Genomic DNA, 27,427 nt, shown 5'->3' with positions numbered 1-27,427 from the left:
ATTGAATTATAGTTATTTATAGTATTATCTTCTTGGTGGCTTGGTATCAATGCTATTAAACTGAATTTCCTTTCAAAAACAAATGTTCTGAAATAGAGTGCAAAATATGAGAATTACCTGCTCAGCAACTTGGTAGAATTCATCCATAAAACTCTACAAAACTACCCATAAAATCAATGTTTTTTCATGAAGATCTCTAACAATTCAAAGTCTTCTATAGTAATTGACCTGTTTAGGTTTCCTACTTTCTCCAGACAATTTTAGTAATTTATATTTTCTGTTTCATGAGGAATGTATACTTCATCTAGAATTTCAAATATAGTGATATGGTTTTACAGTTTTCTTGTAATTTAAAAATTGTAAATGTATTTATAAATATGTAATTTTTTCTTTATTGATTTTATTTGTTCATTCTCTTGCCTTTATCTCATATTTTGTTTTTATTTTTACCTTTATTTTTATTTTTGCCATCTATTTTGTTTGTGCCTGTTTTATTTCTTGTTGGTTTTTCAACTTAGCTCATTTATTTTTAGTATCTCTAATTTTGTGATAAATTAAGGGTACTACTTTGGTATAGCAAAATCACCATGGGGATTTCTAGGTAAATGTTTCTGGAATTTTAAGTAGACAGTGCTATTTACTATTTTTATATAGGAAATCTTACAAAACTAGACATTATTAGAATAGCATTCCCTTCCGTAAGAGCATGAAAAGTGTAAAGATTAATTTTTAGATCACAGAAATATTTGGTGTAATTTATCAACAATAAAAAGTAGAAATGATATTTTTTAGGGAAAAATGGCACTATTCGACTTATTTATTTATTTTTTTAGTACAGGTGAGTAATTTGGTTGAGAAAGGCTATATATAGTAAGAGTTAAGAAACTCCTGTCAATTAAAAAAAACTCATATCCATGCTCACTGTGGAACTAGTTAAATCTAATTAAATACTGTATCATGGATCAGGAAAAATGCTCTAAACACAATGAGATTAAATACAGTCTCTTTTACCTGGAGGTCCAGGAAGGCCAGGTGGACCCTGTATTCCAGGAAATCCTCGCTCTCCTTTTTCTCCAGGCATGCCAGGTAACCCAATGTTTCCTTTTTCTCCTATAGTTACACCAGTCCCAGGCCTAGGAATGACCTTTATTATGAAAGAAAAAAAAGAGGAACTCACAGAAGAGGCTTGTTCTCCAGAAAATACCCAGCAGCTATATATGATTACAATGCCTTCGTTTTCACAAATCACTCAGATACAAAATCATTAAGACTACTACATAGATTCTATATCACTCTTATCCTTCAACTGACTAGAAAATGTTCAATACCAGTAATAATATTACAACCCTCACCTGTGCCCCAGGCTTACAGAGATAGAAATATTTTTGAAGTCTCTTATAATTCACATTCAATTCATTCCAATCACCTCAGCCTGATAATTCTTTACTGAAAATGTCTCTCAAATTTGCCCCCTTTTTTCTGTTGCCCCAGCTACTACCTTCACCTCAACCTTGGATTAACAGAAGCTCCTTCATCTAAAGAAAAGAACACTCTGGCTTGTCCTCTTGAACCCAAATCTAGTGCTAGGATATGCTTCCTCAAAAGCCAGTTTTTCAGTGTTAGCTATACTGTTAAAGGATGCAAAATTCTTCACTACTTTTTACTCCATCTGATACTTTTAACCCTGAACTCCATGAAGTCACTTCTCACGTCCAATACCACTCTCACCTATTTCATTTCCTGTTCTTTCAAGCAGTGAATTTTTAAGTGAGTAAGGTCTGATACAACCACTTCATGCATCTTGCACATTCTTGTCTTTGCTTTTGAATACGCCATTCCAAACATCTATAATGTCTTCCCTCAATCTTTCCCTTTACCATCCCACATTTCTTTCTTAATCTAAAAAAAAAGAAAACTTATCTCTTTCAGGAAGGCTTTATTGATTAAAATCAACCAACTGATCATTCCCTTTCTCTGTCTTCTTAGAACTTCAGTGCCTAAAGAACTTCATATTACATAAATAAATATAAAGAAAGTAACCCCATAAAGCTATAAAGATAAATAACTTCAGGTTTAAGAAACTGATCGGCCTGAGGTACAAATCAACACCTACTGGCAAAGTGTGATATTTCATCCTGGCTCTATTGGATACAGCAAATATTCAGGCAAAAAGAGACTGCAAGTTGTAGGACCTAGAACTGAGATAGTAATTTAAAGGGGAGCACAAGCTACTGGATAGGACTACAGTCTGTTCATCAAAATTCTATCATCTCATTTTATAAAGAAATTATTTCTTAGAGAACTAAAACCCTGATTTTGAAATGACAGTGAATAAAAATTATCTAAGATCTTCTTTAAGTATATCCTCATTAGATTTGGTAAAGTACTAAGTAGCAATATCTGAGACTCACTATAGACAAACAATTGAATTAGTGTTACTCAAATGTCTGAACATACGGGTTTTACAGCGTTTGCACCTTTGCAGCTTCAATGAAGTCTAAAGTTAAGAGTCTTACTAAATTTCTACCAAAGGAAAACCAACATGTCAAGTTGCAACAATGATATTTTATTCTTAAAAAGACTGGAAATAAATTTGACTTAAATTTCATAGTGAATGTAAACATGACAGAAAATCTGTAAGCCCCTCATTATTCTTTCATAGAGCAATTTCCTACGTTTGTTATTAAAAGCCCCTAGAAAGCACACACTCAGGGACAAAAGAGGTGTGAATCAGACAATTACAAATTAAGAAAACCTATTAAGACCAAATCCAACTTTCTCTTGAGCTCTGCAGGGAAAAAGGACCAATCCCTAGTTTCCCAACAGTCTTTTATTGAACTTTTATAAGCAACACTTGCACCACCTGCTGGTTACTTGAGAAATGATTTAGCAGTTATGATGCAAAATAACCCAGTACCATAATTTTGGAACTCTAACATGGAGAAGTAATACATAGGCAGAACAACACAAAGACTTAGAGGTCAACATCACTGAAGTTTTTAGATGTAAAGACTCTTAAGCCAGTAAAAATTGATAATGACTTAGAATTTTGTGTTCTTGGAGTATATTAAGGCACAAAAATGAAAATGCTTGAATAGATTTGATAAATGAAAACTTAAAAAGAAAACTTACAAGTCCAGGAGGTCCAACTGGGCCAATGTCACCTTTTTGGCCCTGTTCAACACAATGTAAAATAGATTAGTAAAAATCATGCTGAAACATCAATTTCTTCAAAAATATAACAGATAACTAAGTTTCATAAAGATCCAGAAATCCATAATAAAAGATCTCAAAGAGAAATACAACATAAGGTAATGAAACAAAACCAAGCTTAGCCTAGGAAGACTGTGATAATTGTCTCAGATTTACTTACTAGCTATACAGTCTTGACCAAATCAATTAACCATAGACTTCCAGACAGTAATTGCATGGATAAGGGAAGTGTTTAGTGGAGACATTTAAAATTCACAGCTATAAATCTTTTTAGTACGAGGACCTCACTAAATAGTGCTGAAACTTCTTTCTGAATAACAAAAATTTTTCCCATACATGTTCACAATAAAGGCACCAAGTTTTAACAATGGAAATGCTAAAGTTAAACAATTATTCATGTATTTCTACAACATGGATTGTGATTTAGGACAATGAATGAAAACTTAGAGGAAGTGGCATAAAAGAAAAACAAGCAACACTAAAAGATGGATAAACAAAGTATGTTTTGAATACAAAAGCTAGTCATTTAGAAATTTGTCATTTATAACTCAACCTTGGGAGAGAAAAGTATTGTTATCTAGAATAAAACCAATGACTTCAAAGTACTAAGATTCTTACCTTTTCTCCATCCCTTCCTGGTTCACCAGGGTATCCAGGATCACCAGGCAAACCCTATAAAACACAGAGGACAGAGTGACATCAGCAAGAATGGTAGAGTCAGGACCTCCAAAAATTCTCTCCTTCATAAAAGCAACAAGAACATCAGCAAAAATGGTCAGAGTCAACTTTTTTTAGAACTGTAGAGATTACCAAAACTTGCAGCAACCCAGGAAGCATTTGTTGAAAAAAAATAAAAGGCTGAATCTTAGTAAGAACATAGAGCTTTGTGGACTTTTAACTTGCTCTGTTCCAATCAAGCCTCCTCAGCTCCACAGTAGCCTTGGAAACCAACAGTTCACAATCAAGGTGAAAACCAGAAGCCTTGCAGCTAACTAGAGGGGAATGAATGTGTTGGAGCTTCTTCAAAGACCTATTCCCAAAGAATTGTCTTTATTTGACCTATCTGGTGGTTCCCCAAAAGATCCCACTTGCAAGACTATCTTTATTTCACCTCACTTGAGTTCTCCCAGTGTGAACAGAAAAGCCTTTTCCCTGGGGATATCTATTGAAAACAATCAGAGGCAACTATTGAACATCATGGCTGCCTAAATTGTGAAACAAAGACCGATTATTCCAAAAGCCGAGAACTGAGGCCCTGAATTTACCTCACCTTATACCATTTTCTATGTTTAAGTCATTTGTGAATCTAGAATTTGTAAATTGAGGAATGCCTATTTAGCAAAATCATCTGGAAAACAAGTTATCTCACTTTATTACTTCCAACTTCCAAATCTTGTTACGAATTATCCCTTTCCTTCAGAATGGTCTCCAAATTTCATCAAGTTTTCTATCTGTCCTTGAAAACCTCCTTTAACAGCTATTGTGAATACTCTTGATACTGAGGCTGCTTCAAACAATGCTCTTGGACTTGCATGTTTTTATTTTCCCCCTTTTTTGGTAGGAATTAGTTTTTAAAACTTTCACTGAAAAAATTTATGTTGACACAAAGAATTGTTTGTGGGTATTTTTAGCAGTTTAAATCATAATGGCCCAAACCAGAAACAACTAAAATATCCTTCAGTGGGTAAATGGATAAACAAACTGTGGTACATCTATACAATCAAATACTATTCAGCAATAAAAAGGAATACAAGTATGGAGTATAGAGTAGTTCTTGGCAGGGATTTTAGGAGTGGGGGAGGGAAGGAGATGACTACAAAAGAGCATGGGGGAACTTTTGAGGGTGATGGAACTGTTTTTTATTATGCAGTTGGTTACACAATTATACATGTTCATCAAAACATACAGACTGTACACTAAAAATGGGTCATTTTACTGTGTACAAATTATATCTCAATAAATGACTTAAAATCTGACTTAGAAAGCAGAGGAATTTCAAATTCATATTCAAAAGAGAAAGGATAATTTCCATTCATTTAAAGTATTTTCAAACCCAGCTTTTTTGCCAACCTGCTTCTCTACCACCATGTCCAAGTATAGCCATTTTGTGTGTGGGTGAGTGATGGACTTTGACTACTCACAGGAATTCCTGGTTGGCCATTCTCTCCATCTTTTCCTGGTTTACCCTATGGAATTTAAAGAAATGCAAAAATATAAATTTGTTATTTAGGAAGCGTGAAGTTACAGAATATAACAAGCTTTACTGCTGCCTTGGACTACATTAAGCAGAATTTTTAGACTTCAATATTATAATAAATGAATATGTCAATCATGACATTCTGAAGCAATGAAAATAGGACTTAAAAGGAAAGAATAAAATATTTTATTTTTATACACACATATATTTAAAATATTTTGCAAAGAGTATTAGTACTCATAGCACTTACTCTTTTGCCAGGTTCTCCTTGTTCACCCTTTTCGCCTTTCATACCACCTGGAGGACCCTGTACACATAAAAGTAGTTTTACATGTTCTTGGAGTACTATGTACCAATACCAATTTACATTTAATGATGCTAAAGAATTTTAGATAACTTACTGGAGGACCACGTATCCCTGGAGGTCCAGGAGGACCTTGGTCACCAGGAGGTCCCTGTAGTAGTAGGGGAAGGGAAAACAATATTAATACTGTTAATGCTAGAGCTAGCTAGGAACACTTTTAACAAGCTGAATATAGGCTCATGCAGTATAAGCAAAGATAATAGGATATTTCTAGTTCAAAGTTGAAATCTGCTAGGCAGAAGAACCTAGAGCCATCTTTGTTCACTTCAGTTAATTTCTAGTTTATGTACAAGCCAAGTTTTGACATAAATAACAAGACAATACTTAAGATTAAAGTATTAATTATTTTTTATTCTTATAAAATATTTTATAAAAAACTAGATTTGGATATATTTTGGCAGAGAATTAAATGGCTCAATCCATATAGATGACTGTAGAGTTTCAACACAATTTGTCCTTTATTCTTTACTTTCTTATTAACATTTAAGTAAAACAACAGTGCACACACTCTGTTACAGGGTGGGCCACTGTGCTATAAAAGATGTGTTTAATAACTTCATTTACTCTAGTGGAAAAAAGGTATCAGATAATTATTTCTAAACACAACAGGGTTTTAGAGTAACATGGTCTTTCTTCTTGCATATCAGTAAAATGTAGAGAAAACAGTCATCTAAAACAATGATAACCTATCTTACTGTGACCTAATTTTGTATATGAATGCATTATGCATAATAGCCAAAATGGAAACAATCCAAATTTTCATCTCATGAATGGATAAATGAACTGTGGAATATATACACAAAGGAACACTATTCTGCCATAAAAAGGAATGAAGTACTGATACATGCTACAACTTGAAAACATTACACTAAGTAAAAGAAGCCAGACACATTCCATTTATACAAAATGTCCAGAATAGGCAAATCTACAGAGCCAAAACACAGATTATTGGCTGTGTAGGGTTGGAGAGTTTGGTGAGAAATGAGGAGTGACAACTTATAGGTAGGTATGGGGTTTTTAGAGGTAGCTGACAGGAATGTTCTAAACTTAGATTATAGTGATGATGTTCCTATCTAGTGAATATACTAAAAAAATGGAATTGTATACTTTCAATGGGTAAACAATATGGTATATAAATTACATCTCAATAAAGCTCTTTTAAAAATTTAATTATCTCACATCCTCATATTTTTACAATACCCTCACATATAACTATATTCCAGCTTATAATGCATTTTAATGGAATGCCACTTTTATAGCAAGAAGTTCATAGATTTCCTTTCTACATACTCACCTGATCTCCTTTCTGAAACTCTACATCAATTGGTCTTTTCTGTTCACTGATCTGCCCAGGTGGCCCAGGAGGGCCCTGAAGACCTTGCTCACCCTGTTTGCAAGATAAAATAAAAAAGTGGTATTTCATAATTTACACAGACAGCAATATAACATGTAAGCTAAGTCAGTTGCAAGAAGCCAAAAGACAAGTTCAAATGACTAGGAAAGGAGAAAACTGGGGGCTGAATAATCAACCTTTTCCTTTACTCACCTTTTCACCCTTGGGTCCCTGGAAATTTAAGCCCATATTACCCTGAAGAGAGAAGTTTCAGTTTAAAATCTCACTGACAATAACAAAAAGAATCCATACCAAATAAAAGATGTAAAGGGAAAAAAATTACCTTTGGTCCTGGAAGTCCTGGTGGACCAGGAGGACCCTAAGAATAGAAAACACAGAAAAGGGAAAAAAGTATCATATTAATAAAGCTAATACAAATTATTTAGCTTCATAAAAAGTGAGGACTGAGAAAGTCCTTCAAAATAACATTTTCCTGTGTTTTTTTCTCATTGCTTTCTAGTCAGAGACACACATTTAAATTGATTTAAACAAACTAGATGAATATGGAGACTTCTTGTGACAGGATACAAGTGGGCAGGGGAAGAAATGCAAGTGTGGGCAGAGGCAGAGGGGTAGCACCAGGGTCAAAATTCAATACAAAAGTTAGACTCAACAAACAAATCAAATTTCTCATATCAGAATTATAGGTAAATTTAGGTACCATAAGGCAATTAATTCTCTAGTTCTAAAAAGCATGTGTTTACCTTTTAAGGCCAGTTTTTATTTTTATGTCATCTGACTTTGTATATTTGAGAATGTTTTAAGGTTTGAAAAGTTAAATAGACCCAAGTTTTGTCTACCCAAGTACACCTGCTGCTCTCAATGGACCTATTTAGTTACATATTGTACCTTGGTGGTATTTCTAAGAGTTTGCTTCACCTGTTTAATGAGGGTTAACTGAAGGGATATTCAGAAGTACAGAGTGAAACAGTTATGTGTCTACAAGAGTTAAGGAAATTCAAAGCGTAACAACACACCTAGCTAGGGTGTACTGATATTGTCACAACAGAGTTAGGAAAAATTGTGATCGTCCAGAATCTCAGGCTTTGCAGGATGTCTACAACTAAAACAAACTAAACAAAGGGGTTTTCTAATCCTCTCCCCCAAAGATTTCCAGGAAAGCAGAAATCACAATCTTTTCTGGTGGATTCTTCTAGTATTTACCAAATGTATTTCTGTGTACAAGAATAGAGGACCAATTGTCACAAACAAAAATGTGCAATCTATAAAGGTATAATGAAAACTGTCACTTAAATATATGGTAGATAGAGAGAGACTGGCACATGAAAAATTATTTTGACTGAAGTACAATTTTCTTGCCCAGTTAAGAGGGTAACAGGAAAGCTCTAAATCCAAAATATGACTTGAATGAAATCTAAGTATTTCAGGATAAAAATACTTAGAATTTATTAGAGAAGATGATACAAGTGACCAGAGAGGTAGTAAGGCAAGAGCACTGGTTGCACATTCAGGGTCTTTGGAAGTTTTTGTTTCTTTCCTGGGGTACACAAATCTTCATCCCATTGTGGAGTGATTCACTACCCTCACCAATCCTACTGTTTTGTCATAGGCCCCTAAGGAACGAGAGCTGATAATTTCTGTGAATATCTGTTTTTATTCCTCTTCAACAGATAATATGTTTGAGAAAACATAGTTCATCAAGCGACTAGAGAACTGCCCTAGAAAGCTTCATGAGATGGCCAGAATCAACTTCAACACTGACACATCAAGAGGTAAACAACAAAGTATTTTAAATCTTTCCCTTTGTGTACCTCATTTTTTCCATCTATGAAATGGAGTTATTAACTTAGCCTATATATTGTTCACAGTAACATTGCACAATTTCCTGTAAATAAGAAAATTATAGCTTATAAACATTGCAAATGCATTATACTTTCAAGTAACTACATAATTTTCATATTTGTGGAAGAAATGAAAAGGAGGAGAAATAAAATTACAGAAACAAGCTTACCATCAAACCTGGTGGTCCTCGTGGACCAACTGGCCCTGGTAAACCAGTGGGACCAGCTGGGCCCTGTTAAAGAGGAAGTAAAGAAAAGGATGAGGAAAAAAACCCTTTCCTTTGTCATACAAAAACTAAATGGATGAAATTTAAACTTAAGTAATTGCCAGAATTTGGCTCTACAAACCTATAATTGTACAATATTAGAAGCATAAATTCAAAATGTGTAAGAATAAAGGGATTAAGCAACTATAAAGCAATTCAACTAAACAGAATGGATGCAACTTGTAGGAAATGTCTATTTTACAGTGGTAGATAACAAAGGTTGGACAAACACACAGTAAGGAAGTTTCACAAAATAAGGCAACAAAGATGGGCATTTAGTGGGGGTTTTATGTTGGAAATGGGAAGAGAAAGTCTATTAGATTCAAGGTGGATTCTCTAATTTTAAAATGAAAAATAAAATTAAAGAAGGAAGAAAGAATAACTGGGACAAAAGATAAGGGAATGATGTAACTACAGTGGAACACAATTTGGATCTTAAAATGTTGAAAAGCTGACTGCCTTGAAATCTAGCAATTCTATATCTAGGGATAAATCCTGAATTGTTTATAAATTAAAAAAATCCCTAAACAGCCCAAATTCCCAACAAAAAAAATCAGAGAAACAATAAGTTGTGGTATGTTTACATAATGGAATGTTATATGGAAGTGAAACTGAATGAAATTACAGCCACATACAATAATATGGATGAGTCTTATATCAAATAGAAACAATTGCAGAAAACTACATAAACACATTATTTTTCAAATTAAATACTCTTGTTTAAAAAAATATGTATATGTAATAAAACTATTTTTTAAGAAGAAATGGAAAACTCAGGATGGTAGTTATATTTGAGAGTGCAATAATAGAGCGCACAAGGAAACCACAGGTTGATTCAAAATTATCTGTAATGTTCTAGTTCTTAAATGTTGTTTGGGGTTCATAGGTTTTCATTTGTAGTTAAGCTTCATAATGTACATACATTTTGCATGTATTCTGCTGTATTTTTAAATACTACATAATAAAGATTTGTGAAAGATAAAAGACAAGATTGACAGTACTTAAGAGCATATGGATGAGTGATGTCAAGTATGGAATGAGAAGGCAGTTAATGAAAAAGGTCCCCGACATTGTATCTTAGTGATCAAATATTAGAAAGTACTGATTTTTATTTCTGGCAAAGGGATCAATCCTTGTGAAATTTAAACCTCAAGAAATTGGCTTCTTAATCCATACATACTCAAATGTTATTGCTGTCTCTATGTGTGTTAACTGTAAGCTAACATATCTTTTTTTCTTGATTGTACTTGATGTTCATCATGCATAAATTTTATTCCTTCAGCCTTCAAAATATATTCAGATATTATGCATAACAGTTTTACAAATGACTTCTTCTGATATCTTAAATGGGACACCTATGATTTCCGTTGTATAATCACGCCACTTACAATTATCAGGATTACTCCTACCACCCTACTGATCCACACAGCACAAGAATAAGGATATAGAAACGTACTTCTGTTGCCAAACCCAAAAACCAAAATCTCCATAGAAACTGGATAGAAACGTAAAAGGACAAAGGTATTGCTTCTGAAAATTCTCTCTAGCCCAGGCTGCTTTTATTTTCAGGTACAATGTACATGCAATGACATGCAATGACTGTCAAACTTCAGGTGATAATTTGTATAACTTAATAGAGGGTACTAAAGGCTGAGGAGAAAAAAGTGATACTGGAATCTGATTTAACCAATGCAGCAATGAAGAAAGTCACTGGATGCTTACTTGTATTCCAGGAGGACCTGGATATCCTGGATTACCCTTTGGTCCTGGCAGTGATGACATAATTATACTACCTGGTTCTCCCTGAAAGAAACCATCAGTGGAAGTTTTAATTAACAGTTATGACACATGAAAACTGGCAAGGGCACAAAAATGATCTGAAAATTCAATTTGTCACATAAATGTCCTGGAAGATTAGGTGATCTCAGTAATTAACATGAATAAATTTACCTTTTAAAGGGAAATGAAGTGGCCAGAGTACACTGAAGTACAGTTGATTTATTAAGAACTGTGGTACCTTTGGTTACTCATTCACTAAAAAATATTTATTAAATATGAATGTTTGCCAAGAATTGTGTTAGGCTAAGGATACTCAGTAATGAAGAAGATAAACATGGCTTTTTTCTCAAGGTGCTAACAATATACCAGAGAAATGCAGACTGTAACATGTAAAGAAGATGACAAAATGTTCCGCTAAGGTCTGTGAAGAAAAATAACATGGTACATGATAAAGAAATAGTGGAGGACTAAAAAGAAATGATAAGTGTGTGACATGATAGAGCTGCTAGTAGCATTAAAATGGCAATCATATTATAATACATAAATGCATCAAATTAACATGTTGCATGCCTTAAATTTACACAATATTATATATGTCAAATATATTTCAATTAAAAATACAAATAGTAGAGGAAATCAGTTTGGGTAGTCAGAGAAAGGCAATCTGTGAAGGTAACATTCAGGCTAAGATTTAAAAGATAATAATGAGTTTGCCAAGTGAAGGTGGGGGAAGAGTGTTAGGTATGTACATGTAGCATGCACAAAGGACCCCAAAAGGGAAGAGTTTGGCACATTCAAATAACTTAATGCATGAGCCAAGAGAAAAGTGATTTAAAGATAAGGTGAGAAATGTGGGCAGAGACCAGAACACGCACGTCTTAGAAGCCATGGAAAAGAATGTGAACTTTATCTTAAATGCAGTGGGAAGCCCTTGAAGATGTATGAACAGAGAGATTAAATTATTGATTACATTTATAAAAGGTCATTTTTGTCTGCTTTGTAAAGAACAAACCAGGCTGGGAGGTAAGGGGGAAGTAGAGAAAAAAGAGACTAAGTTGCCATTACAGTAGTCCAGATAAGACATTATAGTTTAGGGTGGTGGCAGTGGACATGAAGAAAAATGGATGAATTTAAAATATATTTTATAGGCAACTTTAACACAATTTAGTGATAGAATGGAATGAATAGAAGATATAAACACTAACTCTCAGGTTTGGGGCTCATATAAATGTATACATAACATATAGTGGTGCAAATTTTAGAGATGGGGAAGCCAGAAGGAGGAAGAGATTTACTTTGGGGTCTGAGTTAACTTTGAACATGTTGATTTAAATGTCTGGATATTTGAGTGGACATGTCAGGGAGGAAGTTTAATACATGCATATGACTCAGAAGAAATGACTGTTTTAGGGATATAAATGTAGGTATTCAGTAACTACAAATGATCAATAGTACAAACATTAATAATATTTGTTAGGCATAACAGAGAAGGAGTCAGGACTGTGTCCTGATACCTGCTAAACAGAATCAGAATAAGCTGGCATAGAAGACTGGAATGACCAGAGATGCAGAAGAAAAATCAGGAAGGGACAGTGCCACAGAAGCCAGGGGAAAAAGAAGTATTTTTCGAGGGAGCAGGAGGTCAACGATATCAAAATGTAATGAAGACTGACAGTATCAGAAAAGAAATTTGAGCCTGATATACACATTTACAAGTGTTCAGCACACAGAAGGTATTTAAGGCCACAGGAACAAAGGAGACCACTTAAGGAGTGCTTATAAGTGTGCACCTGTACAACTTCTCGAAGCATGCATTTTAAGACAAAAGTTACAGAAATTATCTGACTGAAGTTGCAGGCTTTCCAAATATCTTATTCAAAATGTTTATCTTCCCAGCCTGAGATACTTACCTTCATACCTGGGATTCCAGGAGGTCCCTATTATTAAAAAGAAAGGGGATTATTTTATATATATATATGAGAGCAGAGCAAGCAAAAGAACACAATATTTTCCAAATAAAGTCCAAATTGAATAGACTATTGCAGGGTCATTCTGAGTACAATGTATCTTAAGATATTTAGAAATGACATTTATATTAAATACCATACAATCCTTGCTTTTACCCAGTAGAGAACTATACTGCCAACTTTTTGGAAAAATCCTTTTCTATTTTACTACTTAAAAATGTACTAATTTGTTCTACATGAATGCATTGACCTTGCTTTCTACACTTCTGCTGCTTCTGTCAATTCCTCTGTTCATTATAATCCCAAATTTTATAACTTACTGGAGGACCCTGTAAACCAGGAAAACCGGGGCTGCCTGGAAATCCATGTTCTCCCTAGAAGGAGTTAAAAATAAAGAGCATGGAGAAACAAGAAACAAAGCATATATATACCAACAAACAATGATGTATTTAAAAGATTTCTATAAAAGCCATTTTGAAACATGCCAGCTTGCCAAAAATTCATTAGCCGTCACTTTCCAATTACTTTAATATCAACTATCCATACCAATTCAACCTTCTAAGATAATTTTATCCCTACTCATCAATCCCAATCAGAAATAAAGGAAAAAATTTTCTACTTCAGTCATTTTCTTCTGACAAATCCATTTTGAGACAATCACACCATAGATTCCTGGCCATCATCACATTTAATAGTTAATGATTTATACCAATTTCCTGCCCATTTATTATATAGATTCTTAGTTTAACTGCCCTATTACATCTTTTTATTGTAAACTACTTCAAATTATTTTTGTAAAGAGGAAAAGATGGTAAGAAAGAATGTCATTAATATCACCAAGAAGACAATAATAGCAATAGTTCTAGCAATTGCAGGTCATTATGTTTTCTAGCCACCCAATTTTTCTCACTCACTATTGTAAATTACTAATATGGACATTTGGTTTAGAAAACAAAAGCTAAAATTGCTGTAGAAGAACTCCAATGCAGCTTCCTTTCTGCTACGTAAATGCCATAGTAATCTAGCAACATTCTTGTCAGAAGCTTAGGAGTAAAATTATTACAGCTGTGTGCTTTTGAGTTATTGTCCAATATCCCTCTCTCCTCCATTTTCTACACATGAAAAAAGTAGACTCAGAGAGAAAGAAAGTGGTCTGTGCATCAAGTTTAGAAGACAGAAAATAAAAGGACCCATATATTCTGGCTCATCTCTAAGGTTCATTCTATTAGTTACACAGTAAGAAATATAAGAAACCATTTCATCTAAAAGTATACATAATAAATCTATTTTTAAAAATTTGCTGCTAACAGCACTACTTACAATAGCTAAGATACGGAAGCAATCTAAGTGTCCATCAGTAGATGGATGGATAAAGAAGAGGTGGTACATATACACAATGGAATACTATTCAGCCATAAGAAGAAAACAAATCCTACCATTTGCAACAATATGGATGGAGATGGAGGATATTATGCTCAGTGAAATAAGCCAGGCAGAGAAAGACAAGTACCAAATGATTTCCCTCATTTGTGGAGTATAATGTTGAAGCAAACTGATGGAATAAAGCAGCAGCAGACTCACAGATTCCAAGAAGGGACTAGTGGTTACCAAAGGGGAGGGGTGTAGGAGTGTGGGTGGGGAGGGAGGGAGAAGGGGATGGAGGGGTATTATGACTGGTATACACAGTGTGGGCAAGGGTCATGGGAAAGACAGTGTAGCACAGAGAAGACAAGTACTGACTCTGTGGCATCTTACTACACTGATGGACAGTGACTTCAACGGGGTATGGGGGCAACTTGATAATATGGGTGAATGTAGTAACCACAATGTTTTTCATGTGAAACCTTCATAAGAGTGTATATCAATGATGCCTTAATAAAAAAATTTGCTGCTAACATAATTGTGGACCTCACACAGAAAGTAATTGTGAGATCTGGTAAGGTACTGCTCTACAAAAAGAAAGAAAAATTCCTTTAATTGTATAGCATACTATACTCACTGTAGATTCATTTGGTCTTCAAATAAAACCTTGGCTAGTAGTCTAGCTCAAGGCATGCTGGCAATAAACAAATAATTAGAATAGGCACAAGGATGTAGCCCACTTTAACATGCAATGTGCCATGCAAACTAACTCCACATTGGTTCTATCACTGTAAGGGGTCCCCAGCTCAAATTTTATTGCCTTTAAGTATACAATATAATAATTATCACAAAATAGGGCCTTCAGAATGCAAAATAGTTTTATTCAAATAGTTTTAAATATATGACCTAGTATAAAATCTGACATATGCCATTCATTAAACCAATTTAGGGTTATTTCAGAATATCATATGCAAAATGGAAAATGCCAAAAGGCTATACAGAAAATTATAAGATATTGCATTAACCTATAGGAAAAGGATAAAAGTGCAAGAATAAGAACAGAGGGTATAATATGTAAGGTTTCAAAAAGAGCAAAATTTCCTCACTTTTATCTTGCTAACACTTTATATTAAATTGAAACAGTTGACGAAAGACAAGAAAAGTGGGTCAGGAAAAAAAGCCTGTCATATGTAAAGTTTTATTTTTTCTTCTAAATTGTTAACATTATTTTCATTGACAGAGAAGAGTTCTAAGTTCCATACTAATAGTTTATAGTAAAAACTGATATGCTGTATTACATATAGACTTTGAGGATTTCTCTTAAGGAAATTATTAGGAAGGTAAAAATAATTTTAAACATTAAGTATTCACAGTAATTAAAACAGTACTGTAGTGGCACAAGAATGGACACATAGATCAATGGAACAGAACAGAGAGCCCAGAAATAAACCCACTCATAGGTGGTCAATTAATAGATGACAGTGGAAGCAAGAATATTCAATGGGGAAAAGATAGATTCTTCAATAAATGCTGCTGGAAAAACCAGACAACTACATAAGAGAATGAAACTGGATTACTGTCTAATACTATGCAAAAGTTAATTAGAAAAGGATTAAAGACCCAAATATAAGACATGAAACCATAAAACTCTTAGAGGAAAACAGGCAAAAACCTTTTGAACATAAGCATGAACAACTGTTTTCTAGATACATCTCCCAGGCAAGGGAAACAAAAGCAAACATGAACAAGTAGGACTACATCAAACTAAAAATTTCTGTATAGCAAATGATACCATCAACAAAACAAAAAGGAAACTTACAGTATGGAAGAATATATTCATAAGTTATTTATCCAATAAGGGGTTAACAACCAAAATATATAAAGAACACATAGGCTTCAACACCAAAGAACCCAATTAAAAAATGGGCAGAGGATCTGAATAAATGCTTTTTCAAATAAGACATACAGATGGTGAACAGGCGCATGAAAAGATGCTCCACATCACTAATCATCAGGGAAATGCAAATCAAAACCACAATGAGATATCGCCTCACACCAGTTAGAACCAAAAGAAAAGAAATAACAAGTGTTGTCTAGGATGTGGAGAAAAGGGAAACCTCCTACACTGTTGATGGGTATGTCAATGGTGCAGCCACTGTGGAAAGCAGTATGGAGAGTCCTCCAAAAACTAACAATAGAAATACCATATGACCCAATAATTCCACTTCTAGGGTTTACCTGAAGAAAACAAAATCTCTGAGTTGAAACAATACATGCACCCTTATCTTTATTGCCACATTATTTACAATAGCCAAGATACAGAAGCAGCCAAAGTGTCCATCAGTAGATGAATGGATAAAGAAGATGGGGTACATATACACAATGGAATCTTATTCAGCCATAAAAAGAAAAAAATCTTGCCATTTGTGACAACATGGATGACTCTAGAGGGTATTATGCTAAGTGAAATGAGCCATGTTATAAAAGACAAACACCATGTGATTTCTAAAAACAAAACAAAATGAAATGAACAAAATAATAATAGACTAATAAACACTGAAAAGTGACTGGTGATTAGCACGGGAGAGGGGTTGGTGTGGGCAGGTGAAATAGGTGAGGTGGAAAGAGATACAAAATCTCAATCATAATATACAACAAAATTAAACATCTGAAAGCTTGAATTGTAGCTAGTTTAAAAAATGGCAAATTTTTGTATGAATTACATTCACAAGTATTACTCTTAACACTTGATATTATATTTGAAACATATATATCCTAGTTCCTTTTTAACTTTCATCCTACTTTATACTAAAGTCAAAATAAAATTTGATAAGTAATGTTCAACCCAATGTGATATTCTAGCTAATGACACATGCTTACAGAATTACTGATTTTTCAATATACTGAAAATGTTAACTCAGAAACACAGCCTATGTATGTCCGAGATATAAAGCTACTATACCTCTTCGTCAATATTCTTCATATTGATTTCTTTAGATTTTTAGATCTATTATTATCAAGTTTATTGCCTAAGATTAAGTCAAAGAACTCTCACCTTGGTTCCATTGCATCCGGGGATACCTTGAGGTCCTGGAGCCCCATCATGGCCTGGCATTCCCTTTGAAAAGGGATATAACACATGTATAATATTTCTTAGATTACTTTTTAAGGGATTTTAAAATAAGAAGCCAAATCCTACTTACAGGAAGACCTGGTGTCCCTGGAAATCCAGGAAGTCCAGGAGGACCCTATAAGAAGAAATATGTTCCTTGAATCAAATAACAATCAATAACAATAAAGTAATATCCTGCCTAAGGGAATCATGAAAACTATATTTAGAAGAGCAATGGACAAAATGTATCTTATTATTACCCTAAACATTAAAGAAAAAACTCCTTATAGATGTTTACAAGTTTGTTTCATAGGAAACTATAGAAGAAACTCCTATTTGAGGGAGCATGGTCTTCATTGCACTTAGTACACACAGGCAAATTATTGGATGAAATGTCTTTTCCAAAAGATAAAGTGATTCTCCCAGGTTTGTAATGTTGGATATTGAATTCAGCAGGGGGTGGGTAAATGGCAAATATATCTGTCCCTGAGGACATCACTATGATGTTCCAAAAATTCTTCAATCAAATTTCCCTGTCAGGATTAGCAAAAGTACAAATTTGAGAATGTTCTTTGTAGGTGAACCTATGGGAAAAAGTCACTCTCAGACACTGCTAATGGGATTCAAACATCATGGAGAGAAATTTGGAAATATATAGCAAAATTATACATGCATTTATCTTTTGAAACAACTCATTTCTAAGAATATATTCCAATAGTATACCATAAATTATGAAATAAAATATGAAATTCAAGGTCATTGATTGAAGCATTATTATAGCTAAAGTTTAGAAATGACCATACCATAGTTACAGCTAAATATTAGAAAAAATAGGTACATGACTAAGTAAATTATGGTACATCCACATAATATAAAAACTATGTAGCTGTTAAAAAGAATGAGGCAGATCTCTGTACATTGAAATATGTAGTTATCTCCAGGATATAATTTTAAAAGAAAAAAGTATAAGTAGTGTATATAATATGCCACCTTTTTATAAAAGTGGTAATACTAAACAATGGAAAGATAAAAAATAATAAAAATGATTACCCAGAGGGGAAGGAGGAAAAAGAATACAGGGATGGCAAGGATGGAGGTGAAAGATCCCTAACTATGCCTTGCCTTATAGAACAATGTTTAAATAATTAAAAATTAAAATTGAAGAGGTAAAAAAAGGAAACCATTAAAAGTTAGGAACAAATTGAACCCACGAACCTAACGTACACCAAGTTGTTGACATAAACTATACAAAGGAAAAATTACTTCAAGTGCCTTTAAAGCATGATATTTTGACTGTACTTCCTTAGCAAAATTAGTCAATTCAAAGGGGAAAAAAGAACAATAAATAATTAATGGCATTTAAGAATTCTGTTACTACTATTAATTGAAATCATTTTGTTTATTTGTAAACTGCTAATTTGAAGCTATTCTAGGTATACTGTAGGATGAAGGAAATAATAAATTATATTAATGTCATTAGGAATTGAGATTTTCACCTTAAGGAGAGACAGGTGTTTGGGCTGGGCAGACAGACTAAGTGTAAAAAAACCTTTGTATTTTAAATTTCAATTGGAAGTAATACTGTGAATTCATGATATTTTTTCTCTTAAAAAATAAATATTTCCTAATTTTGTCCACTGAAAAGACATGAAAACAATGACAGATACATTAGCAATGAAAACCCCTAACATTCACACTGTGGTATCTAAATCACAGTTTTCACTAAAAAAGGACTTGGAATCAGAGATGTGACCAATTCCAGACTGAGATAAAAAAAAAATGTACAAGATGAGTCTGAAGGGTCTTCCTGTGTCAAAAAGCAGGGAAATTATCAAAGATCAATAGGGTTTTGACAAAAGGACACAGGCACCAGTTTGAGGGGGCTCCCACAGACCAAAGATGGAATAATTTGGCCTTCAAAAAGAATAATGAGTACAACTGATTGAAACACATAATTCTATTTGTACATAATGATAACAAATTCAAAAAACCTTTCTTGATCAGTACTCAAAGCTACCAGTGTACTAGCTTATTGGCAGCTGATAAATTAGAACTCCAGCTAAAAATGAAGAATTGATAGGATTGTAAAAATCACCATTTTGCAATTTTGAATAAAAAAAGTGGATCTAGGCAATGATCACTAATGGATGCTAAACCATTAAGATGAAAATTGATGAGGAAATTTTTGATGGCAGAATCAGACTCATATATCTGAGACCACTGATCAAATCTAGCATCAAAAAAGTGGGATAGACATATATTTGTGCTGTAAGATGTAATTCTATAGTAAATACACAGCACTACCTATAAAGTATTCTTTAATTTTTTTGCAGTATAATTTACATACAGTAAAATGCACAAATCTTAAGTGTACAGTTCATTCTCCATCCCCAGACAGTTCTCTAGTGCTCTTCCAAAGCAACCTGCAATTTTCAGGAAATACGGGGGACAGAGAAACAATTTACATGACATCATGAGGTAACAATCAGCCACAACCAGAATGTGGAATGCAGTACAATACAAATGACCCAGTTTCTCCAATGGTGCAATAAAAGAGGCTTAACAAACATAGCAACCAAATGCAGTATGTGGAACTTGCTTGGATCCTGGTTTGAACAAACGAATTGTAAAAACACCTCTTTGAGACAATTGAGGAAATCTGAATAAGGACTGAGTTCTAAAGTATATTGAAAATTTACTGCTCATTTTTTGGGGTGTAATAATGGTAGTGTGGTTATGTGGTTATCAGACTACTGAAGTATTCATTTGTGGAATAAATAATGTGGGGGATTTACTTTAAAATAATCCAAAAAATAGTGGTGGGATGTAGATGAAACAAAGTTGTCAAAATGTTGATAACTTTTGAAGCTGCGTGATATGTGCATGGGAGTTCATTGTACTACTTTTCTCTGTACATTTGTGTCTGCTTAAATTTTTTCAGAAGTCTTAAAATCTGCATGTCAAGAGTTGCCTGTTAGCTGAGACCTGATGATGCAAGAGCTATAAGGCCATCTACTCCTAAGCACTTCTGAAGTTCTAGTTGAGGAATGGACTATACAGGCACTCCCAGACACTTGGAAATGGCAACTGACAGAATGGACAGTTCTTTTTTTGTCTTAACAGTGCTCAAAGACATAGTTAATGGTAGCTATAGGTATTTGAGATATGATTATTATGAAGAGCTTTAATAGTATATCAATATCCATTTACTACAGAAAAACAGAAATATGTCTGCTAAAATAAACTAAGGGTTTTGAATTTCTTCCCTAGTTTTCCAGTATCCTAACCACACTAGTCATAAGTAGCACATAAGGCAAGCTACATGTTCTTAAGACCTATATAGCAAGCAGAATGTTTTAATATTATGTAAAATATGTATATCTATTAAATTTCTGGAGATCAAAGGATCAGAATGTTTAATTGCCTCCTACACACATAAACATGCTGTATCACCACCCATGTATTTTATACTTAAATTAAGGGGCCCTGTCAATGAATGAACACAGAATTTAAGAGCTAAAAGGGACCTTGGAGATCGTGTGTTGATTCTCTAATTTAACAAATGGAGAAACTGAGGCTCAAAAAGTTTAAATATGATTTTCCAAAAGCCAGTACTATTTTCAAACTATAGTTTGTTTCCAATTCTAAAGCAGACTGAAAGACTTAATGTCAACTTAAAAGCTTTTCAGAAAAATTACACTAAATATGTGCTTCAATTTTGAGACACATCCTGATTTCCAGAACATTAAAAATGAAAAATCACACATTTTAGAACTGAGGAAATGTTGTAATTTTCCTAAAGTAGTTATTCTTTAATGTAGTGTTTTAAACCAGTGCCTCCCAAACTTATTCTCTTTAAAGATACACAAAGAAAATTATAATATTTGTACGTGCTACACTGGGAGGGTGGACAGCCTGAAGTTGAACAACTTTCTAAACCCAGAGGACTGACATAATCAGACTGGTTGGGAAGTTCTGCTTTAACCACTTACATGATATATATTTTTAATAAATTAACAAGTTGTAAGAATTTAGCACTTTCATATTTCTTACCCAAAAGCTAATTTAAAATCTTCATATATTAGCTTAAAGAAACATCTGGGTATATAAATATAACTATAAAAATGCTAAATAAAGGAGAATTGTAGACATATACCAACTCTTAAATTTGACTTTTTAAAGACTGCATGTTTCTTTTAGCATTTCAATATGAGTCTTCTTGAGTTGTCTCATACACTTCATTCCCTTTCTCTCTGTTTTGATCAAAAAAGCATTTGATACACAGCAAGTATCACTTACTCTGATCCCTTTTGGTCCTGGTGGCCCTGGAATTCCATCATCACCCTGAAAAATATAATACATTTAGTTTTTTTCTTCAAAAATAGCTCTCAAGTAACTAATTTTAGATTATAAAATAAGAACTTAAATTTCTGTGAACCTTTGTGAAAGTTAGTGAGAAACTTACATATCCAAGGAAGAAACATGTATTATTGAGACTGAAAACAGAGGTAAGTTACATGATAAAAAATAAGAAAAGCCTTTATTTACTGAGAAGAAAACTGCTAACATAAAGTGAAAGAAACTTTATACCTATAAAGTTAATTATGAATCATGCAAGGAAACAAGGATGAAATAGTCATATAGATATTCCCCAAATCATTTATGCATAAACAAAATAACAACTGAAAATCTAGGCATTTTCTATAATATGTCAATCTGTTTGCCATGATGGTAATAAATAGCATCATCTGTAAGCCCAAATATAGACTGTTCTTGAATTTGGTGTTTCAAATCTTTGCTTTGTTTTATAAGGCACTTTTTACTGTCAGAGCTTAAGAAGGAACAAGAAAGAACCATAGACTTCCTTTCCTAGCTTCTGCTCTAGATTTCATACAAAAGAGGTTGCCCACATATTTGTTAATCTTTTTACTCATTTCTAGCTACAACCACATTGCTGAGAACTTATTCTCTTGCCTCAATAAGCTTTTATTAACTAGTTTTCGTAAAAAATAGAATAAAGAAAACCTAATTCTACTCCAAAAGACAGGAATTTCAGTGGAACATATAGCTAGCACACCTGAGACTTTAGATAGCTATTATTAAAGTGGGACATCTTGCTTTACATAAATGGTTTCCATGTGATTCAACTCATAACTCTAGAGGTTCCACTGGCAGCTTCTTGATGCCTCTGTCACAGCCTTCATTCAATCAGCACAGCTGTGTTTTTATTTATTTCATGTTGAACTTAACAAAAAGTTTCATTTGGAAAAAAGGTTACCTGGTATGTAAGTTTACTATAGTACTTTCACAAATTACCACAAACTTAGTGGCTTAAAACAACATAGTCTTACAGTTCTGGAAGTCAGAAGTATGACAGAGCTCTCAGTGGCAGAGCTCTGTTGCTTTCTGGAGGTTCTATTGGGGAGAACCCATGTTCTTTCTTTTTCCAGCTTCCAGGGCCACAAACATTCTTTGGCTCATGGCCCTCTTCAAATCCAGCAATGGCTGAATGAGTCTTTCTAACATTGCCTCACTCTGACACTGACTCTGCTACCTCCCTTTTCCACTTTTAAAGGATCCTTGTGATTACATTGAGCCCACCCAGATAATCCAGAATAATCTCCCTAGTGCTAACCAGCTGATTAGCAACTTTAATTTCATCTTCAATCTTAATTTCACTTACGTATGTAACCTAATATATTCACAGGTTCCGGGGATTAGGTTCTAGACATCTTTAGGGGATGGGTATTATTCTGCCTACCACACCTTGCTTTAAAAAAAATTTAATTTACTCCTTCCACAACACATGCATCTCTAAGGAGATTAAAGTAAATCCAATTTTATTTTAAAACAAATAGAAGACCATTTACCCAATGAATCTTTTTGTTTGCCTACTAAAGGCAGAAATAAGACAAAAATATATTAATATTGTACTGGTTGTACTAACCAGTATGGTTAAATAAAGAGAGAGAAATTTAAGGAATAAAAATTGGAAAGGATAAGGCAAAACTATCACTATTTACAAATAACATGATTGTAGGCATGGAAATCCAAGATAATTACAAGAAAAACTACTATAATTGAGATAATTGAGTAGTATAACTGAATATAAAACTAATATGAAGAAATCAATAGTTTTTTTTATACCAACAACTACCAGTTAGAAACATAACAGAAGAAAATATGCAATTTACAATAGCAAAAAAAAAAAGATTAAATGTTTAGGAAAGAATTTAACAAGAAATATGTAAGAGTCAAAGGAAGAAAACTTTAAAATACTTCTAAAGTTCAAAAAGGAAGACTTAAACAAATGGAAAGGCATTCTATGTTCTTAGATAATAGGATTGAACATAAAGTCAATTATCGACAATTTTAGTTACAAATTTGATTCAATAAAAATATAAATGAGTTTTTTTTAAACTGGACAAGGTGACTCTAAAGTTCATGTGGAAAAATAAGCAAGAACATTTAGGAAAATTCTGAAGAAAAAGAGCAATGAAAGTACATTAGCTTTGTCAGGTATGAAAATAAAGTATAAGACATCAATAATTAAAATAGTTTTGTTCTGATATTGAAATAAGCTGTCCACTGGAAGACTCTGGATGGCCCAGAAACAAGTCTATAAATTAATGTGAATTTGGTACATAATTAAAGTGGCATTGCAAATCAGTGGGGAAAATTATATTGGGATGCACTTGTGAGGATATATGGGAAACAAAGGTGGAACTTATATCACAAACCATACAACAGGATGAATTAGAAACGGATAGTAAATACTCAAAGTATTAGAATACTGGAAGAAAACAGAGGAAAACTGTTTTATAATCTTACAGTGGAGAAGACATCTCCTATTCAAAATACAAAAGCCATAAAAGATCTTCGAAAAATCCATGCAGAGACACATAAGTATACACACATATATACACACCCAGCAAAGACAAAGGAGAAACTGGGGGAAAATAATTGCAACTCATAACACAGACAAAGGGTGATCTTTTTAATATATAAGATTAAATGTTTAGGAAAGAATTTAACAAGAAATATGTAAGAGTCAAAGGAAGAAAACTTTGAAATATGAAAACATCAACAATGCAGTAGAAAAACGGGCAAATGATATGAATAGACAGTTCACAGAAAACACAACTGATTCTTAGACCTATGGAAAGATGCTTAATCTCACTTTTAATAAGATAAATGCATAATAAATGTACATTGAAAGACCATTTTTCAACTATCAGATTGGCAAAAATCTAAGTTTCATAATAGGGCTAGTGAAACTACAGGGAAATTGATCTTCTTGTATATTGCTGAACCAAGGATAAATCATACAACTTCTTGGGGGGCAATATAGCAATATCCATAAAAAATGTATAAATACATGAACCCTCTGACACAGAAATATCACTTCTAGTAATCTTAAGAGATAATCCCTTACTTGGGAAAGAAAATCTATTAAAATTGTACATTTTAACAGTATTGTTTACAGTAGCAAAAAACTGAAAACTACCTAAATGATCATCAATGGAAGACTGGCTTAATAAAATTATGGTTTATATACACAATGGAATATAATGCAATTATAAAAAAATAATGAGGTTTTGTTTATACTGATATGAGGTATCTACAATGTATATTAAGTGAAAAACAATGGTCAAACACTGTAGTGAATATGTGGCCATTTTATAAACAACAGGAGTTAGACAAATCCCTAGCCAGACTTATCAAGAAAAGAAGAGAGGACATAAATAAACAATATCAGAAATGAAAAAGGAGAAGTTACAACTGACACCACAAAATACAAAGAATTGTAAGAGAATTCTATGAGAAATTATATGCCAATAAATTGGAGAACCTAGAAGAAATGGACAAATTCTTAGAAAAGTACAAACTTCCAAGATTGACCCAGGAAGAAACAGAAAACATGAACAGACTAATCACCAGTAACAAAACTGAACTGGTAAACAAAAACCTCTCAACAAAGTCCAGTACTAGATGGCTTCACAGCTGAATTCTACCAAACATTTAATGAAGAGCTAATACCCACCCTTCTTAAAGTATTCCAAAATATAGGAATGAATACTTCCAAACTCATTCTAATAGCATCACTCTTAACAACAAAACCAAAGACACTCCAAAAGAAGAAAATTATAGATCAATATCCCTGATGAACAAAGATGCAAAAATCCCCCCAAAATATTAGCAAACCAAATTCAAAAATGTATTAAAGGATAATCCATTATGACCAAGTGAGATTTATCCAGGGATGCAAGGATGGTCCAATATTCAATGTTATACACCACAATAACAAAAGGAAGGATTAAAACCATATGATCATCTCAATAGATGCTGAAAAAGCATTTGAGATAATTCAACATCCATTCATGACAAAAACGCTCAACAAAATGGGATAGAGGGAACATACCTCAATAATAAAGGCCATATATAACAAAACAACAGCTAACATCATACTCAATGGCCAAAAGCTGAAAGCTTTTCCTCTAAGTTCAGGAACAAGACAAGGATGTCTACTCTCACTACTTTTATTCAACATAGTATTGGAGGCCCTAGTCATGGCAATCAGACAAGATAAAGAGATAAAAGGCATTAAAACTGGTAAGGAAGTAGTTAAACTGTTACTATTTGCAGATGACATGACACTATATATAGAATACCCTATGTATATATATATAAACTATATATATATACATATATATGATACTATATATAGAAGACTCCACCAAAAATACTATTAGTACTAATAACCAGATTCAGCAAAATTACAGGATATAAAATCAATATACAGAAACCTGTTGCATTCCTGTATACTAACAACAGACTAGCAGAAAGAGAAATCAGAAAACAATTCCATTTACAACTGTATCAAAAGAATAAAATATGTAGGACTAAACCTAACCAATGAAATGAAAGACTTATATTCTGAAAACTCTAAGACACTGATGAAAGAAATTAAAGAAGACACAAATCAATGGAAATCTATCCCATGCTCATGGATAGGAAAAATTAATATTGTCCATATGGCCATCCTACCAAAGCAATTTACACATTCAGTACAGTTCCTATCAAACTACCAATGACATTTTTCAATAAACTGGAGCAAATAATCCTAAAATTTATATGGAACCACAAAAGACACCAAATAGCCAAAGCAATCTTGACAAAGAAGAACAAAGCAGGGGATATCATGCTCCCTGACTTCAAGCTTTACTACAAAGTGATTAAAACAGAATGGAACTGGCAAAAGAACAGATCAAAAGATCAATGGAACAGAATGGAGAGCCTAGAAATAAACCCACACATATAAGATCAATGAATATATAACAATGGAAGCAAGAATATACAATGGGAAAAGGAAAATACCTTCAATAAATTGTTCTGGGAAATCTGAACAGCTACATACAAGAGAATGAAACTGTATTGTCTAACCCCATACACAAAAGTAAACTTGAAGTGGATTAAAGAGCTAAATATAAGATACGAGACCGTAAAACTCTTAGAAGACAACATAGGCAAAAATCTCTTGAACATAGCATGAGTAGTTGTGTTCTCAACACAATGGAAACAAAAGCAAAAATGAACAAGTGGGACTACATCAAACTGAAGAGTTTCTGTATAGCAAAAGACACCATCAACAAAACAAAAAGGCAACCTATAGTATTGAAGAACATATTCATAAGCGATTTACCTGATAAGGGGTTAGCATATAAAGAAATCATATGCCTAAACACCACAAAAACAAAGAACCAATTAAAAAATGGGCAGAGGATCTGAATAGACATTTTTCCAAAGAAGACATACAGATGGCTAACAGGCATATGAAAAGATGCTCTACATCTCTAACCATCAGAGAAATACAAATCGAAATCACTATGAGATAACACCTCACACCAGTGAGAATGGTCACTAACCAAAAGACAAGAAATAACAAGTGTTGGTGAGGATGTGGAGAAAAGG

General features: G+C 33.3%; 1 protein-coding gene across 2 annotated transcripts in view; it reads right to left on the bottom strand.

Annotated features, from left to right (window-relative positions):
* Positions 1–27,427, bottom strand: part of COL4A5 (collagen type IV alpha 5 chain) — a 220,644-nt gene that overhangs the window by 84,912 nt on the left and 108,305 nt on the right. For both annotated transcript variants that reach the window (XM_073227300.1, XM_017674621.3), the window contains 16 exons: positions 21,755–21,799; positions 17,547–17,591; positions 17,399–17,461; positions 13,302–13,355; positions 12,925–12,951; positions 10,958–11,038; positions 9,140–9,202; positions 7,451–7,486; positions 7,321–7,362; positions 7,069–7,161; positions 5,812–5,865; positions 5,661–5,717; positions 5,355–5,399; positions 3,832–3,885; positions 3,133–3,174; positions 1,012–1,144 (listed from right to left, as the gene is read on the bottom strand). In XM_073227300.1, the coding sequence (XP_073083401.1) occupies positions 1,012–1,144; positions 3,133–3,174; positions 3,832–3,885; positions 5,355–5,399; positions 5,661–5,717; positions 5,812–5,865; positions 7,069–7,161; positions 7,321–7,362; positions 7,451–7,486; positions 9,140–9,202; positions 10,958–11,038; positions 12,925–12,951; positions 13,302–13,355; positions 17,399–17,461; positions 17,547–17,591; positions 21,755–21,799 (934 nt within the window). The remainder of the gene's footprint in view (positions 1–1,011; positions 1,145–3,132; positions 3,175–3,831; positions 3,886–5,354; positions 5,400–5,660; positions 5,718–5,811; positions 5,866–7,068; positions 7,162–7,320; positions 7,363–7,450; positions 7,487–9,139; positions 9,203–10,957; positions 11,039–12,924; positions 12,952–13,301; positions 13,356–17,398; positions 17,462–17,546; positions 17,592–21,754; positions 21,800–27,427) is intronic.

Source organism: Manis javanica, chromosome X (assembly GCF_040802235.1).
Source record: "Manis javanica isolate MJ-LG chromosome X, MJ_LKY, whole genome shotgun sequence".
Classification (NCBI taxonomy): domain Eukaryota; kingdom Metazoa; phylum Chordata; class Mammalia; order Pholidota; family Manidae; genus Manis; species Manis javanica.
The sequence above is the reverse complement of the archived record's forward strand: the minus strand, read 5'-3'. Positions and strand labels throughout refer to the sequence as shown.